At 43.2% G+C, this 15,669-nt stretch overlaps 1 protein-coding gene across 3 annotated transcripts in view; it reads right to left on the reverse strand.

Moving 5' to 3' along the window:
* The window catches only part of trdn (triadin), a 289,756-nt gene extending 274,392 nt beyond the window's left edge, over positions 1-15,364 (reverse strand). For all 3 annotated transcript variants that reach the window (XM_038799724.1, XM_038799725.1, XM_038799723.1), the window contains exon 1: positions 14,941-15,364. In XM_038799724.1, coding sequence (XP_038655652.1) covers positions 14,941-14,962 — 22 coding nt within the window. In that variant the 5' untranslated portion in view covers positions 14,963-15,364. The remainder of the gene's footprint in view (positions 1-14,940) is intronic.
* Between the last annotated feature and the right edge of the window lie 305 nt (positions 15,365-15,669).

A 15,669-nucleotide genomic window follows, 5' to 3' on the forward strand; every position in this document is an offset into this window, starting at 1 on the left:
TTTATTATATATTTTCATTTGCAATTTTTTCCCGCGCCCAAAGTTCTCCTTATGTTTCAGATCAATCTGTATGAGTTGAGCCTCTTCATTCCTCATTTGGCATATTCATACACAATTCCCAGGTTGTCTAGCATGACACTAACAGCAGTCCAGTTTCTGCCAATCCCCCAAGTTCCACTGTATTTTTCTTTTGTAATTTGTATACACAGTTAGATCCCCTGTTGCTCTGATGGTTTAGAACTGGACCTAGTTAATTATGAGATATTTTTAACAGCTGAGGTTTAACAGAAAGCAACTGTAACTCTGTAAATCTTTATTTAAAATTGTATCTGTAGCAAAATGTGGCTTCTAACGCATCACAGACACGCACCAGCAGAAAGACTTTCACACATGTTAGATATTCGGCACTTAATGCTGTTCTTAATCAGATACTGAGACACTTGACACAGAATTAAATGCTTTAGATGCTGATGGATTCCATTACATTGCAGAGTACTTGAGTCAGACTTTTAAGGAAGAGTAGACCATATTTGAAATTGAGGTTTTATCTCATAATTGAACCAAAATTTGAATATTTTAAAGAAACAACCCCTGAGTTTAGATGAGTGATTTGGCAACTTTTGACAATTCATGGCAGAAGTCTGCAATAATGGGTCTGGGCAATACATTGACAGATAAGTCAACCATCTACTTCCATGTTAAATATATATATTGTACAATACTGAGCAAGATCACTATATAAACATAGGAAATTCGATTGCATTTTTCCAACAAATTTCAAATTTTATTTTGGTAGTTGACATAGGTTGATGGTGCTCCTGCATTTATTTACTTTTAAAGACTGTTTAAACACAGTATAAAAGTACTTTGTGGAGCAGAATTGCTCCAAGTTTGAAGAAGACAAACGCTGATTAAAACATGTTGCCTTCAGTTATCCAGTCAGATCATGAGCAGGCTGAAAATAACTTCACGGCCTTTCCTATCTGAGTCAGAAGCTCAGAATGCCGTGTTAGATGTCACCGTCAGCACTTGTTAGCATTAAGCATGCAGGTCAGATTATGCCCAGTAATCAGCGATTATGATACAAGCGGCCTAGAAATCCAAGTTCAAGTTACACCTAGTTAAACTAGAACATTCAGTACCTGCCACAAAAATCTTTCTGCAGTTCAGAGAAACATATCTCTGGAGATCATGCTAGGGGCAACCCAAACAGCAAACTTGCAATACAACTTATTAAGTGCATTTAAAAAAATATACATTAACTGGTATACAATAATAAATATAAAAATGCAAGAATACGATGAATGTGAAAAAATAATAAAGAGGCAGAACACCAGCAGTACATGGTATTTTAATAAAACACTTCTGTTTTGCTTGTACTGTTCCAAGATAATGAAGTGAAATCCATTCATACTGAACTTGAGTACATGAAAAACAATTAATTTTCTTAATGTTACACAGAAACATCACAATCTAAGTTACTCAATCATAAGTGCAGCATGACAAATATTATACCTGTGACTATGTCAGGTTGGAGGGTTTATAAAAGCAGAGGTCTTGTACTGTGTCATATTATCCGGGACACTGGGCTTTGTCTTCCCGGTCCATGGAGAAAGATTTAGAGGTGATACCTGGAGCGAAATCAGGAAAACCTATGTTTGTACAGCTCCCAATACATTCTCACCTCAGAGTGCTCTTGCTCAAGGTGAAATCTATCTGACACTGGCTAACCATTCAGTAGTGGCAGGTAGCTAAATGTTATGATTTATGTACCTATTTAGGAGCAAATTAATGATACTGCCAAGGATCATCCTTGAAGTAAATGGGAGACCCATGCATCCACTGAAACTCAACAGGTGCTTGTAGGCACCTGTATCCTCCTTTAATTTCACACATGTTGGACACTCGATCTCATTCCCACATAATTATGTGAACCTCAATAAAGTCACCCGCCCAGTCTCCTTTATTCTAAGGGAAATAACCTGTAGAATCCGCAAAGTAGCACTCATGGACCAAGGAGGCAAAAACCAAAAGTAAGGTTTATGTATGCAAGAATCTCCACTCATCGAAGGGTCTCCCTTCCCGGCCTACACCCAGGTCAGGGTTTTTATACAGTGAGCATGTCCTTTGTTAAGGGGAAGCCCCACCCCCGTTACTGTAGAGGTTCATACTCTGTGGGAGTCACAGTGAATCTGATAGTTCATATGCTGTGACCTCCGAGAGGGTTATAACATAACTCTTAGCCTACCTAATCTTTCCTCATCGCTGCAATTTTCAAACCCTGACAAAATTCTTATAAATCTCTTCTGTACTCTTTCCTGTACTCTTTCCTGTAATATGGCAACCAGAACTGTACACAAAATCCCAGCTGCAGTCTACAGTTCCCAATTACTTGAACTGGAAAAAGTGCTTTGGTTAAGATTTTTTTGATTGTCTAGTTGTGTACTTCAGAAATTAATCATCGTCCTGTTTATTTATTTGGACTTTTAAGATAGAGATTGAGGGTACACCATTTTGATGATGATTGTCAACATCAAGCAGTCCCAAGCTAGGGTACAACAGAGTGAAGAATATTTAATATTTTACATGGTATGAATGGAGTACTAATGTGACAAGCTTTTCATATACTGTAATTATTTGAGGCACAGTGACTGTTAAAGTCAATCACGCAACCATTTAACATACACTAAGATCCAAAATAGTAATGAATGACTTGCATTTTTGCAATGCTTTTTATGGCCTCTGGCTTCTCAAAATGCTTTATAGTCGGTGAAATACTTTTAAAATGCAGTCTCTGTTGTAATGAAGGGAATATCATAAGGTAAATGAACAATTAATTTGGAGAAACCTAAACTGGGGAGCATAGCTTAAAAATTAGAACCGGGGTGGGATTCTCCGGTCGACGATGGCGATATCGTGTTTGGTGATCGGCTGGAGAATACCTGCTTCCGACCAAACCGGAGGTGGCGCCACTTTCGCGATGCTCTGCCCCCTCCAAAGCGGCGTACTCACAGAGTACGCTGTGCGCTGGACTGACGGCCTCAGGACGTTGCCTGAGGCCCACTCCACAATGCTCCGCCCCCGACTGGCCAAGTACCCAATGATGTTGGTTGCGTGTGGTATCATCCGTCGGGAACTCGGCATGGCAGCTGCGAACTCAGTCCAGCACTGCCACAGTCGGGGGAGGGCCGATCCGCGGGCAGGGGGCACTTTGTCAGTGGCTGCGGGTACTGTTGGGGGCTGGTCCATGGCGGGCGAGCCGGTCCAAGGGGGGCACTATTTTGCAGGCCGCCGCCGTGCGTATGCACAGCCATGGACCCGGCAATTCTCTGGGCCATATCGGCAGATAGAGCTGAGTGCTTTACGCTGTTCGGCTGCTAGCGCCCAGTCAAATGGAAGATCGCTGTCCGTTTTTCGCCGAATCTTTGGTCATAAAATGCCACCGTTCCCACGCCAGCGTGGGGGTCATAGCTTCAGAATCGGAGAATCCAGCCCCAGATCTTTCAGCAGTGAAATTAGGAAACATTTCGACTCACAAAGAGCGGGACTCTCCGTCCCACTGCAACAGTTTTCTGGTGCGGCGCATTGCCGCCGGCAGCGGGATTCTCCATTCCGCCAGCCGGCTCATGGGGATTTCCATTGTGGTCAGCCTCATGCCATCAGGAAATCCCCGGGCGTGGGTGTGCTGCCTGTGCACCGCTGAATCTCGCCAGTAGAGAATCCAGCCCAAAGAGGAATCCAGCCCAAAGAGTGGTAGAGATTTGGAACTCTCTTTGCGAACAGCATTTGATGATCGAGGAATATTAATGCTCATTCAATTGTTTAATTTAAACCTGAGATTGAGAGCCTGATTGAACAACCTCGTCACACCTGACTTGGGACACAACGAGGTCGTTAAATCATGTGAGAGGCCTCTTCTGAGATTTGGGACACTTGGGGAGGTCTCCCAAGATCTAACGAGATCTCACAAGACGTTGGGATCTGGATCTCACCCTCGTCGGGCAGGATTCAGATTTGCATATTTAAGTGAGCAGTTAGGCCATTGGAGGCCCTGGGTGGTCGGGCTCTGAGTAGGGTGGTACCCTGGCACTCCTGCTAGCACCTTGTCACTGTGAACCTGGCATAGGGGCACTGCCAGGATGCCAGGCTGGCAGTGCCAAGTTGGCCAGATGTCAGGTTGGCACTGCAAGGGATCAGGCACAGGGGTGCCCTGCCCTTATGACGGGGGCTCGAAGACCTTCAAACAGGTAAGTTAGGGCATTTGGGGGATTCGGAGGATACGGTGGAGAGTCCAGAGATCGGGGGTTTGCAGCATTTAAAAATGATGCCCTGATCGCTTCCTGCACTGTTGAACTCATCAGTGCAGTAAATGAAGGTAGTGCCGGCTCAGTGGGGCATTCATTTACCTATTGTTCAATTTTAAAATGAAAGGTACACGCTTCGTAGAAATTTTTCTTATGTTTGCCATAAACTGTAATCAGAAAATTGAAGACATCTTACATCAAACAATTCAAGAGGCTTTCAGAAAATGCTAAAGAAAAGTTTGCTTCCTTAATCACTAGACTAACACTTGCTTTGAGATGCTCGCCCCACAAGTAGCTGGCAGAATTGGCTCTTTCTAAACCTAGCAATTGAAATTTCACAAATCAGCAGCTTATTTTGGAGATCACATATGGATTCATTCGGTAATTTTTAGGTGGAATTCACGATTTTGAATTTATTACCTGTTAATATCACATGTATTCTGCATTGTGTAAACAGCCATGTTTAAATCTCATGCGGGGGAAGGTTTTCGGTTGACGGGAATGGTGCCGGGAGCAGAGCATCAAAGCTCATGGATGACCTGTTGACACAGTGGTTAGCACTACTGCCTTACATCGCCGGGGCCGAGGTTCAATTCTGCCTTGGGTGACTGTGTGCAGAGTTTGCATGTTCTCCCCATGTCTACGTGAGTTTCCTCCAGGTGCTCCAGTTTCCTCTCACCGTCCAAAGATGTACAGGTTTGGTGTATTGGCCATGATCAATGTGCGGTGTTACGGGGATGGGTGGGAATGGGCCTAGATAGAGTGTTCTTTTAGAAGGTCAGTGTAGACTCGATGAGACAAATGGCCTCCTTCTGCACTGTAGGGATTCTATGGATTCTTCTATGAATCCAACAGGAGTCTTCCTTTTTGCCACGGGCGAGATGTGGCCAATGGAGAAGTCCATTGACCTCGGACAGGATTCTCCGGTCACCGGGCAGGTGCAGCCACAGAATCCCACCCATAGACTTTCTTTGCACTCATAGCATTCACATGACACAAATTGAACTTTGGACTGACATCTCTCATGAGAATATACAGAATAGATCTGCTGCAAAATAAAGTTAGTTCAAATGTCACTTTGTTCGAGTTAGTGGTCTTAACCAGGGGTTTAAATACTATAATATTTAAAATTGCAGTCATGTACCATGAATCAGTCCTTCTGCTCCATCTAATTACAAATGGGAAGTGGATAACAGCCAACAATAGTTGTATCAACTAAAATAAATCTTCTCAAATTTGTTCTTGCTATGTCAGATAGACTGTGCGAAGTACAATTTTATACATGCTGTTAATAATCCTGCATGCCTTGTCGCTAAAATTCTATTCCATATAGTGTCACAGTGAAGCATTAAAGATCACTAGATCAGCAAATGAGTAGTAATTTTCATGTTTTTCCAGGAGAATGCAATGGTATTCCACTTTTGCACTGGAGTTTAACAGAGTGCGACATCACATATCCACCAGAAATTAATGAAAAATGCTATCTCAGGCTTGTACATAAGCAATTGAAGCACATTCAAAAGCTGGCCAAAGATAGTTCAGTGCAGATTCCTAAAACATGCTTTAGAATATGCCATGGAGCATGATTGGCACTCATGACTCTGGTTCCTGTTCTTCTATCTCTGAATAGTTAAATGAATTCCAAGTAAATTGATAATAAATCACCAGCAAAATTCTGCAATAGATTTATATCAGCTAGGGCCTTTACTCCAGGTTAAAATACATTTTTATTGTTATTGAGAATTGGAAACTATTTGGCAATGATACGGAATTTACATTAAAACCAACCAGTAGAAAATACGGAACATCCTTGCAAAGCTGCCTTTTTTGAAGGGTTTTGTGAGCTAAAATGAGTGACATGAGGCCAATGTGGATTTCCATCAAAATCCCAGCACAAAAATGGTCACCAAAAAATTGTTAATCTTAACTATCCACCAGTATTGATGTTCATCCACTCTGAGTTTCCTGGTATGATAAACCTGCATGAGCAGATGTGTGCATCAACATTCTGCAATTTCCTTTATACCATCCTAATTTAACCACATGAAACAACTGTCACTATGTAAGTAGATGTATCAAAGAAGCAGCAGTGACACAGATAATACATTGAGAAGGTTGTCTTTGTTGGAACTTCTGCAGTTTTCCAAAACTTTCCCAGGACAGCAATGAGACTTTTTTAAATCTCTGGACTTTTTTCACTTTAGGTTGAGGAAATGGATTTCACGATGGGAATCTCAATCTTCTGTGTTATGAGGAGGAGGAATTGAGAGTGATGTTGTTTGTTTGCAACAGCTGATAACTATTCCATGGGTTTTGAAGAAGCAGAGCTCTTACATAGACTTCTCTGTCATCAACGCTTCTGAAAGCTGCACTTCCCCAAAGAGTATCAGAAAGTGATGCCAGCCCTTGTCAGAAGATGCAAGATTATATGAATATGGGGACAAGGCTAGCAGTCTACTAGCACACCAACTTCACAGCGCCAGGGTCCCAGGGTCGATTCCTGGCTTGGGTCACTGTCTGTGTGGAGTCTGCACGTTCTCCCCGTGTCTGCGTGGGTTTCCTCTGGGTCCTCCGGTTTCCTCCCACAAGTCCCGAAAGATGTGCTGTTAGGTAATTTGGACATTCTGAATTCTCCCTCCGTGTACCCGAACACGCGCCGGAATGTGGCGACTAGGGGTTTTTCACAGTAACTTCATTGCAGTGTTAATGTAAGCCTACTTGTGACAAAAAAGATTATTATTAAAGTTGCCACAAGGGAGATAATACAAGTGAGGGAAAAAGGAGGAGAACTGGTAACAACACCGCGACGTATTAATAAAGTATTTGAATCATTTTAAAGGAGGTTATACGGGTCCAAACCTCGTTCAGGGAAGGTGGTGAAATGAGATTTTTTGAGGGATTAGTTTCCCCGGAGGTTGAAGAGCAGAAACGGCAGGGACTGGAGGCTCCGCTGAATTCACATGAAATTACAGATACATTTAGCGCAATGCAATCAGGAAAGGCGCAGGGCCCCGATGGATTCGTGGTTGATTTTTATAAATAGTTTGCGACAGTATTGACCCATCTCCTGAAGATGTTTTTTGATTTTTGTGGCATGGGGGAATTACTGACCATGCTTACTCAGATGTCTATTTCATTCATCACAAAGAAAGAAAAAGACCCAGTGGAGTGTGGATCATACAGACCCAACTCCTTATTAAATATAGATGTAACAATTCTGGCTAAGGTTGTAGCATTAGGCTCGAGGGCTGTGTTCTGGATGTGGTGTTGGAAGATCAGACAGGTTTTGTGAAAGGGAGGCAGATGTCTAATAATATCAGGCCCCTATTAAATGTTATTATGACATCATCTAAGGGTAGGATGCCGGATGTTGCGGTGGGTATAGATGCAGAGAAAACTTTTGATAGGGTTGAGTGGAAGTATTTGCTGGAGGTTTTGGGTAAATTCGGATTTGGGCCAACAGTTATCTCATGGGTTAGATTGTTGAATGCAACCCCTACAGCTAGTGTTGAGACTAATTCAGGTAGCTTGGGGTATTTCCAACTATTTAGGGCTGTCTGTTATCCCCACTTCTGTTTGCATTAGCAATTGAACCTCTGGCTATTGCTCTCCAAACTTCTCGGGAATGGTCAAGTATTTTTACAGGGAGTGGAGAACATACAGTTTTGGTATATGCAGATGATTTATTACATATATCTAATCCATTGAATTGTATGGATACGATTATGAATATATTGGAAACATTTGGAACCTTCTTGGCCAAAAATGGAATATAACAAAAAGTGAAATATCTTCAAGAAATATCCTGGGGGGGGGGGGAGACAGATTTAGGTAAGTTACCATTCAAACTAACCAAAAGAAGATTCAAGTACTTAGGCATTCAGGTGGCTCATGACTGGGTCACTATATATAAATGGAATCTGACAGGAGGGGGTGAAAGAAGATTTTAAAGAGGTGGAATACCCTTCCACTTTCATTAGCTGGATGGGTACATACGATCAAAATGAACACCCGAGCAAAGTTTTTATTTGTGTTTCAATTCCTCCCAATATTCCAACATAAGACATTCTTCTATAAATTGGATATAGTAATTTCGGATTTTATATGAGCAGGTAAAATGCCACAAATTTGACGAGTGTTTTTACAAAGGAATCGGTGGATGGGTTGGCCCTCCCCGATCTTTTGTCTTATTGGGGGGCAAATATAGAGAAGATATGTAAATGGTGGGGAGAGGAAGGAGTGGGATGGGTACAGGTGGAGGAAGTATTGTGTAAGGGGGTTGGCTTGAAGGTTTTAACTGTGGCCCCACTCCCATTTACCCCAAGGAAGTTTACAGAAAGTCCAGTGGTTGCGTTTTCCTTAAAAATCTGGAGCCAGCTGAGATGCCATTTTGCTTTGGGAAGTATGTCGATGCTAGCCCCTAATTATGGGAACCACAGATTCGCCCCGGCAAGATTAGATACAACATTCAAACAGTGGCATAAACTGGGGTTGAGACAGATGAAAGACTTGTTCTTAGAAGGTAGGTTTGTGAACTTTGAAACATTGAGGGAGAAACACAAAATGAAGAGGGAGGAGAAGTTTAAATATCTTCAATTATGAAATTTGGTGAAAAAGGAGTTGTCCTCTTTCTCTCGACTACCAGGTAACAACCTGTTTGATAAATTGCGCTGGCCGGATGAGTTGAGAATGGGAAAATTGCTAAGATTTATAAATGGTTGATAGACACAAATAAAGCACTGATTGAGGAGATAAAACAAAAGTGGGGGAATAGTTGGATATGGAGGTGGATATGGGGGGTAGGGAGTGAAATTTTGCATCAGGTCAATGCTACATCTTCATGTGCTAGGATGAGCTTGATGCGATTCAAGGTAGTACACATCGCCCATATGACACTGGAATGAATGAGCAGATTCTTCACAGAGGTAGAAGATAAATGTTTGAGGCATAAAGGAGGACCAACTAACCATGTCCACATGTTCTGGTCATACCACGATTAGTGGGCTCCGGAGTCTCGGTATTTAGAGCATTAAGAAAAATTGTGGAGGTGGAGGTGGAAATATTACCAGGACCTCTTAAGGCAGTTTTTGGGGTGTTGGAATTACCAGGACTAATAGAAGGGATCTTGCCTGATATGGTAGCCTTTGCCACATCGATCGCCTGGAGGCGAGTTTTATTCGAATGGAAGTCAGAAGATCTGCCAAAGGTATCAACATGGTTGGGGGATGTTGCGGAATTGAGAGTTCAGAATTATTTTCAGCTGAGCAAGTGACCAACGCCTTGAAATTTATTTCTGGATTTTTCCAGGCATCTTCAGATGATCTTTATCATGTTATATGGTATCACAGCACTGAGAAAGATGGTCACTAATACTCTCTTCAGGTGGATCCAATAATTCAGTGCACCTTGCAAAACAAATCAATCTATTTCTATAGACTGGCGGGTTTTCTCAGGTTGAGGTCATAGTTGAGAGGGGACAGAGTGTTACGGAGGAAATGGCCCCTCCGCAATTCTGACAGGTGAGAGGAGGCAAAATTTGTCTCGTGGTATGAAGTCTTACAACACCAGGTTAAAGTCCAACAGGTTTATTTGGAATCACTACCTTTCGGAACACAACTCCTTCAGCAGGTGAGAAGGAGCTGCGCTGCGAAAGCTAGTGATTCCAAATAAACCTGCTGGGCTTTAACCTGGTGTTGTAAGACTTCTTACTGTTCCCACCCCAGTCTAACACCGGCATCTCCACATCTTGTCTAGTGTGGCATCATGTTGGAGGTGATGAAAATGGCAGAGAATGATCCTTTGAATGTGGTTACTGGTGGGGTGGAAACTGAGGGCAAGGGGAACCTTGTTGCAGTCCAGGGAGGAAGGAGAATGGGGGACAGCAGAAGTTTTTGAAATGGGTTGGACATGGTTGAGGGTCCTGTCAATCACAGTGGGAGGAAGCAAAGGGAAGACATAAAAGAAGCTATTGTGGAAGGTTACATCACCAGAACAGATGCGATGGAGACCAAGAAACTGGGAGAATGGAATAGAGGCCTTGACAGCAGACAGGATGTCAGAAAATGAAATTATGGTAGCTGTGAGAATCAGTAAACTTTTAATGAATATTACCATCCCCAGAAATTAAAACAGAAGAAAGGAAGGGTATAAGAACATAAGAACTAGGAGCAGGAGTAGGCCATCTGGTCCTTCAAGCCTGCTCTGCTATTCAATGAGATCATTGCTGATCTTTTATGGACTCAATTCCACTGCCCCCCTGAACACCATAACCCATTATTCCTTTATTCTTCAAAAAACTATCTATCTTTGTCTTGAAAACATTTAATGAAGGAGCCTCAACTGCCTCACTGGGCAAGGAATTCCATAGATTCACAACCCTTTGGGTGAAGAAGTTCCTCCTAAACTCAGTCCTAAATCGACTTCCCCTTATTTTGAGGCTCCGCCCCCTAGTTCTGCTTTCACCCGCCAGTGGAAACAACCTGCCCGCATCCGCATCTATCCTATCTATTCCCTTCATAATTGTATGTGTTTCTATAAGAACCCCCCTCATCCTTCTAAATTCCAACAAGGGGCGAAATTCTCCAACCCCCAGCAGGATCGGAGAATCGCCTGGGGCCGCCGAAAATCCCGCCACAGCCGTGGCAGAGATTCTCCGCCACCCGGGAATTGGCGGGGGCGGGAATCACGTCACTCCGATTGGCGAGGCCCCTGCGGCGATTCTCCGGCCCGGATGGGCCGACATCCCGCCGCTGGGAGGCCTCTCCCGCCGCCGAGGTTTGAACCACCTCTGGTGGCGGCGCGATCGGCGCCGCGACCGGGGCCCCGGGGTCCTGGGGGGGGGCAATCGGACCCCGGGGGGGGGCCCCGTCGGTGGCCAGGCCCGCGATCGAGGCCCCCCGCTCAGACTCCGGGCCAGGGCCCTGGGTGCACTCTTTCTCCTCCGCTACCGCCATGGCCTCCGCCATGGCGGAACATAGAACATAGAACATAGAACAGTACAGCACAGAACAGGCCCTTCGGCCCTCAATGATGCGCCGAGCCATGATCACCCTACTCAAACCCACATATCCACCCTATACCCGTAACCCAACAACCCCCTCTTAACCTTACTTTTATTAGGACACTACGGGCAATTTAGCATGGCCAATCCACCTAACCCGCACATCTTTAGACTGTGGGAGGAAACCGGAGCACCCGGAGGAAACCCACGCACACAGGGGGAGGACGTGCAGACTCCACACAGACAGTGACCCAGCCGGGAATCGAACCTGGGACCCTGGAGCTGTGAAGCATTTATGCTAACCACCATGCTACCCTGCTGCCCATCTAACCACCATGCTACCCTGCTGCCCATTTAACCACCATGCTACCCTGCTGCCCGGAAGCGGAAGAGAAACCCACATCGCGCATGCGCCGACCGGCGAAAGCCTTTCGGCCAGCCCCGCTGCCAGGCGGTGGGCCTGAAAGGCCGCTGGCGCCAGTTTTTTGCGGCAGTCTCCTGGTGCCAACCGCTCCGCCGTGGGGCTAGCCCCCAAAGGTGGGGAATTCTCCGCACCTTTGGGGAGGCCCGGCCCCGGAGTGGTTGGCACCACTCCCCTACGCCGGGTAGGGGAGAATCGCGCCCAAGTACAGTCCCAGTCTACTGAACCTCTCCTCGTAATCCAACCCCCTCAACACTGGGATTAACCTAGTGAATCTCCTCTGCACAACCTCCAGCGCCAGTACGTTGGAGATAAACCATGTGAAGGTGAGAAAAGGGTGTAAATTGGGAGCAAAGTTGATGAAGTTATCCATCTCTGGGTGAGAGCAGGAGATGACACTGATACAGTCATTGATAAAACAGAAAAAGAGTTCAGAGAGGGTACCGGTGTAGGACTGGAACAAGGAATGTTCCAAATAACACTCATTAAGACAGATATAAATAGAACCCATGGGGACACCAATAGCAATACCTTTTATTTGGACAAAGTGAAGCATGTCAAAGGAGCAATGATTCAATGAGGGATCAAAATCAGCCAGGCAGAGGAGGTTGTTGGTGGACAGGAACTTGTTGGGTCTCTGGTCAAGGAAGAATCGGAGAGCCCTGAAGTAATCCTGTTGGGCGATAGAGGTGTAGGGAGATTACATGTCCATTGTGAAGAGGAGGCAGTTGGGATCAGGAAGCTGGAAATTGTTTGAATGATGCAGGGAATCAGAAGTCATGAATATAGGTGGAAAGAGATTGGACAGTGGAGGAGAAAATAGAGTCAAGATGGGAAGAAATAAGTTCAGTGGGGCAGGAACAGGCTGAAACAAAAGGTCTACAAGGACAGTCCTGTTTGTGGATTTTGGGAAGGAGGTAGATATTGACTGGGGGATTGGCGGACAATGAGGTGTGAAGGGTGGACGGAAGGTCTCCAAAGATGATGAGGTCAGTGACAGTCCTGGAAACAATGACTTAATGCTTGGTGGTATTCTTTACTCATAGCTGGTCCCATACATCATCCCCATATGCTCTATTATGAAACAAACGTTTCTAAAGGCACTTGGATCTTATCTCAACAATGAAGATATTACATTTCATCACTTTAGTCCAAATATTGATGGATCCAGAAAATGAAGTCTATGTGGTCAATAAATTTGTATTTTTATTTCAATTGGATCCAATCATTTCAAGCACTACAAATACTCTTTCAATTAATTCACTAGCAAGTGTTTCCTTAAGCTCCTCTCCCCTAACCCTCACTTCCAATAGCAAGTTTGTGAAGCCTAAGAACTTCATTATCATTAAAATTTAGGACATCCATTAAACTGCTTCTGCTGCTTTCCCCTTCCCTTTCCCCCCCAAGCCAATTCACCAAGGTCTAGCCTCCATTCGCCCATATCCCACATCTTTCGCTAATATTGCTCTTATTCCCCTCATGTCCTCTTCAAGTTCATCTTGTCCAAGAAATCGACCTCTAGTTCACCTGACCTTCTTTTGAAGTACTGACCATTTCTGTACCTATTGGACCAGAGGAAAATTAAAAGACTAACACGTCAAACTTATTGCAAGCAGAAGTGGTCTGGATTAAGAGGCATCAATTAGTTCCTGAAGTTACTTATCATCAATTAAAGACAAGAGGAAAACATGATAAGTAAAGGGCAAAGGAGTGTTAGAGGACATGCTTGAGAAATGGCGCCTTTCTTCTTTGTGTGCTGTATGACAATTTGGAAGATGGTGCAGGTTGCACTGACTTGCATTATTAGTTCCTTTCATTAAACATCTACCATTATGTTATGGGGCGTATTGTCTCAATCCTGGGGAAGCTATATTTTCTAGAGCTAATTTCTGTGTTTAAAAGTTATGGCTTCACCCAAAAACTTAACATCTCTTCAATCCTTTGCTTCCTAATGCATGACTTCAAAATGTATCTTTTAATCAGTACTGCAGTTTAAATGCTGCGAAACAAATTGATTTCCCACCTTTCAAGTCCATGCCACACAATTAATGAGAGGTGCTCCAAGAAAAAGCCAAGGGAAAATCAGTCTAATATTTCATATTATTTCAGAGAGTATCGCACCTCAGCTGTGCATTAGTGAGCAGGAGTTTTCCTTTTCCATTCAAATCCAACTTGAGTACGAAAACAGGGCTGATACTCCAGTGCAGTACTGACAGAGCTCTCCACTAACAGAGGTGCCATCATTCAGGTGAAGTACTAAACTAAGGACAAGTCAGCCCTTGTCGGCAGATGTAAAAGATACCATGGGACTATTCTAAGAAGAGCAGGGGAGTTCTCCCCAAAGTCCTGGTCAATTTTTAATCGCTCCATCAGCACTGATTGTATCAGTTCAATAAAGGGGATATTCTGAGTTTTGCACTCTATCAGACAACCATTTCTCAGATTTTCCTGGTTTAGGCAGAGATTAGTGGAACGTTACTTCCTGAGACTGTCCCACTTAATGACTAACTTTTATACTTTCTCACAGGTTGTTATATTCAAATTCAACTTTTCAAAAAGACAGATAAAAGCAGTTTACTGCAATAATTACAGCATTTGCACAATGCTAACGATTTTGTGAACTATCTTGATGAAAAAGCAAAATAAAATATAAATGTGAAGAATTTAGATTATACATTTGGCTTATCCAGGTAAAAAAAAGTGTAAAATATTCGTAGAGTGAAGCACGATGCATTAGTTCTAATCAAAGCATACTAGATTATCCTGTCCTTTTCTCTAATTCATATCAATCACTTCATTTATTTCTACTGATTTATATTAAACAGGCAAGCACATTGATGGAGTAAATATCAGTCATCTGATTAATGCTCCCATCAATATGGAATTTCAACAATGCTACTTTAATCATAATTCCCTAATGAATTTAAAATTCATGTAACTAATATTAATATGCCCATCCCCCGAATACACCAGCAACGAATCCCCCCACATAATTTCTCAGCTGCACAATCTGTGTTATTTTTAGAAAGCTATGGTAATCTAATTCTGCTGCTGACTGATGCAACCACTTGCAATTCACACAGTCACTCGGAAAATCTTCCTTCAGCACAAAACATATTTTAATTAATTATTTTTCCGGGGCTGTTAAATTAAATCTATTTTCCATGCAGACACTAAACAAATGACACAGGCACTTTGGCCATTCTTCACAGTACCTTCAGTTGTGGTTTCAGTCATTCTGGCCGAGATTTTTGTTTCCACTTTTCTGGCAACTCATTGAATGTCTTCGGGTATGATGAATTTGATTTCTCAGAACTAATAGGAAGGGGATGATTCTCACACTTATCAAGTCGTGGTACTGTGGAGATCTTCTGCAGAGTCCTCACCCCACCAGCGAGAGCTTTCACAACTGGAGACTTGTTGCTGGCAATAAGGATATCAACTTCAATCTAAAATAGAAATGTCTCACAATGTGTTTCCATGTTCCCAGTTTTAGAATCATTTGTATCTGAAGGAATCCAGCACCAAGGGACAGCAAAGCAGGAAAGGACACTAAAAAGCACAGTTACACATGACACAGTTCAAGCCCTTGCAACCACCCCTCTGTATCTCCTGCTGCCCAATGTATAAGTCAAAATAATGGAATATTTGCCTCATGGTAACCTTATCCATTATTACTCAGTTTTATTATTAGAACAGTTAATACTTACTCCATTCTGCATTGCCTTTTTTAGCCAGGGGAGTGTCCTGACACCACTGGTGTCAGGAGGCAATGAATGATGGGTACCAAGCTAATTTAATTTGTATGTTCTCCTATGATTTGAATTCTAGCTGCCAAACAGAGGTAGGAGATTAGCCTTTAAATAAGATGAAAATTATCCAATAAACTCTCTCATTCTTGTTTTTATTCGCTTTCATTTATTTACATACTAGTGTGACATGTT

Source organism: Scyliorhinus canicula, chromosome 6 (assembly GCF_902713615.1).
Source record: "Scyliorhinus canicula chromosome 6, sScyCan1.1, whole genome shotgun sequence".
NCBI classification, from domain to species: Eukaryota; Metazoa; Chordata; class Chondrichthyes; order Carcharhiniformes; family Scyliorhinidae; genus Scyliorhinus; species Scyliorhinus canicula.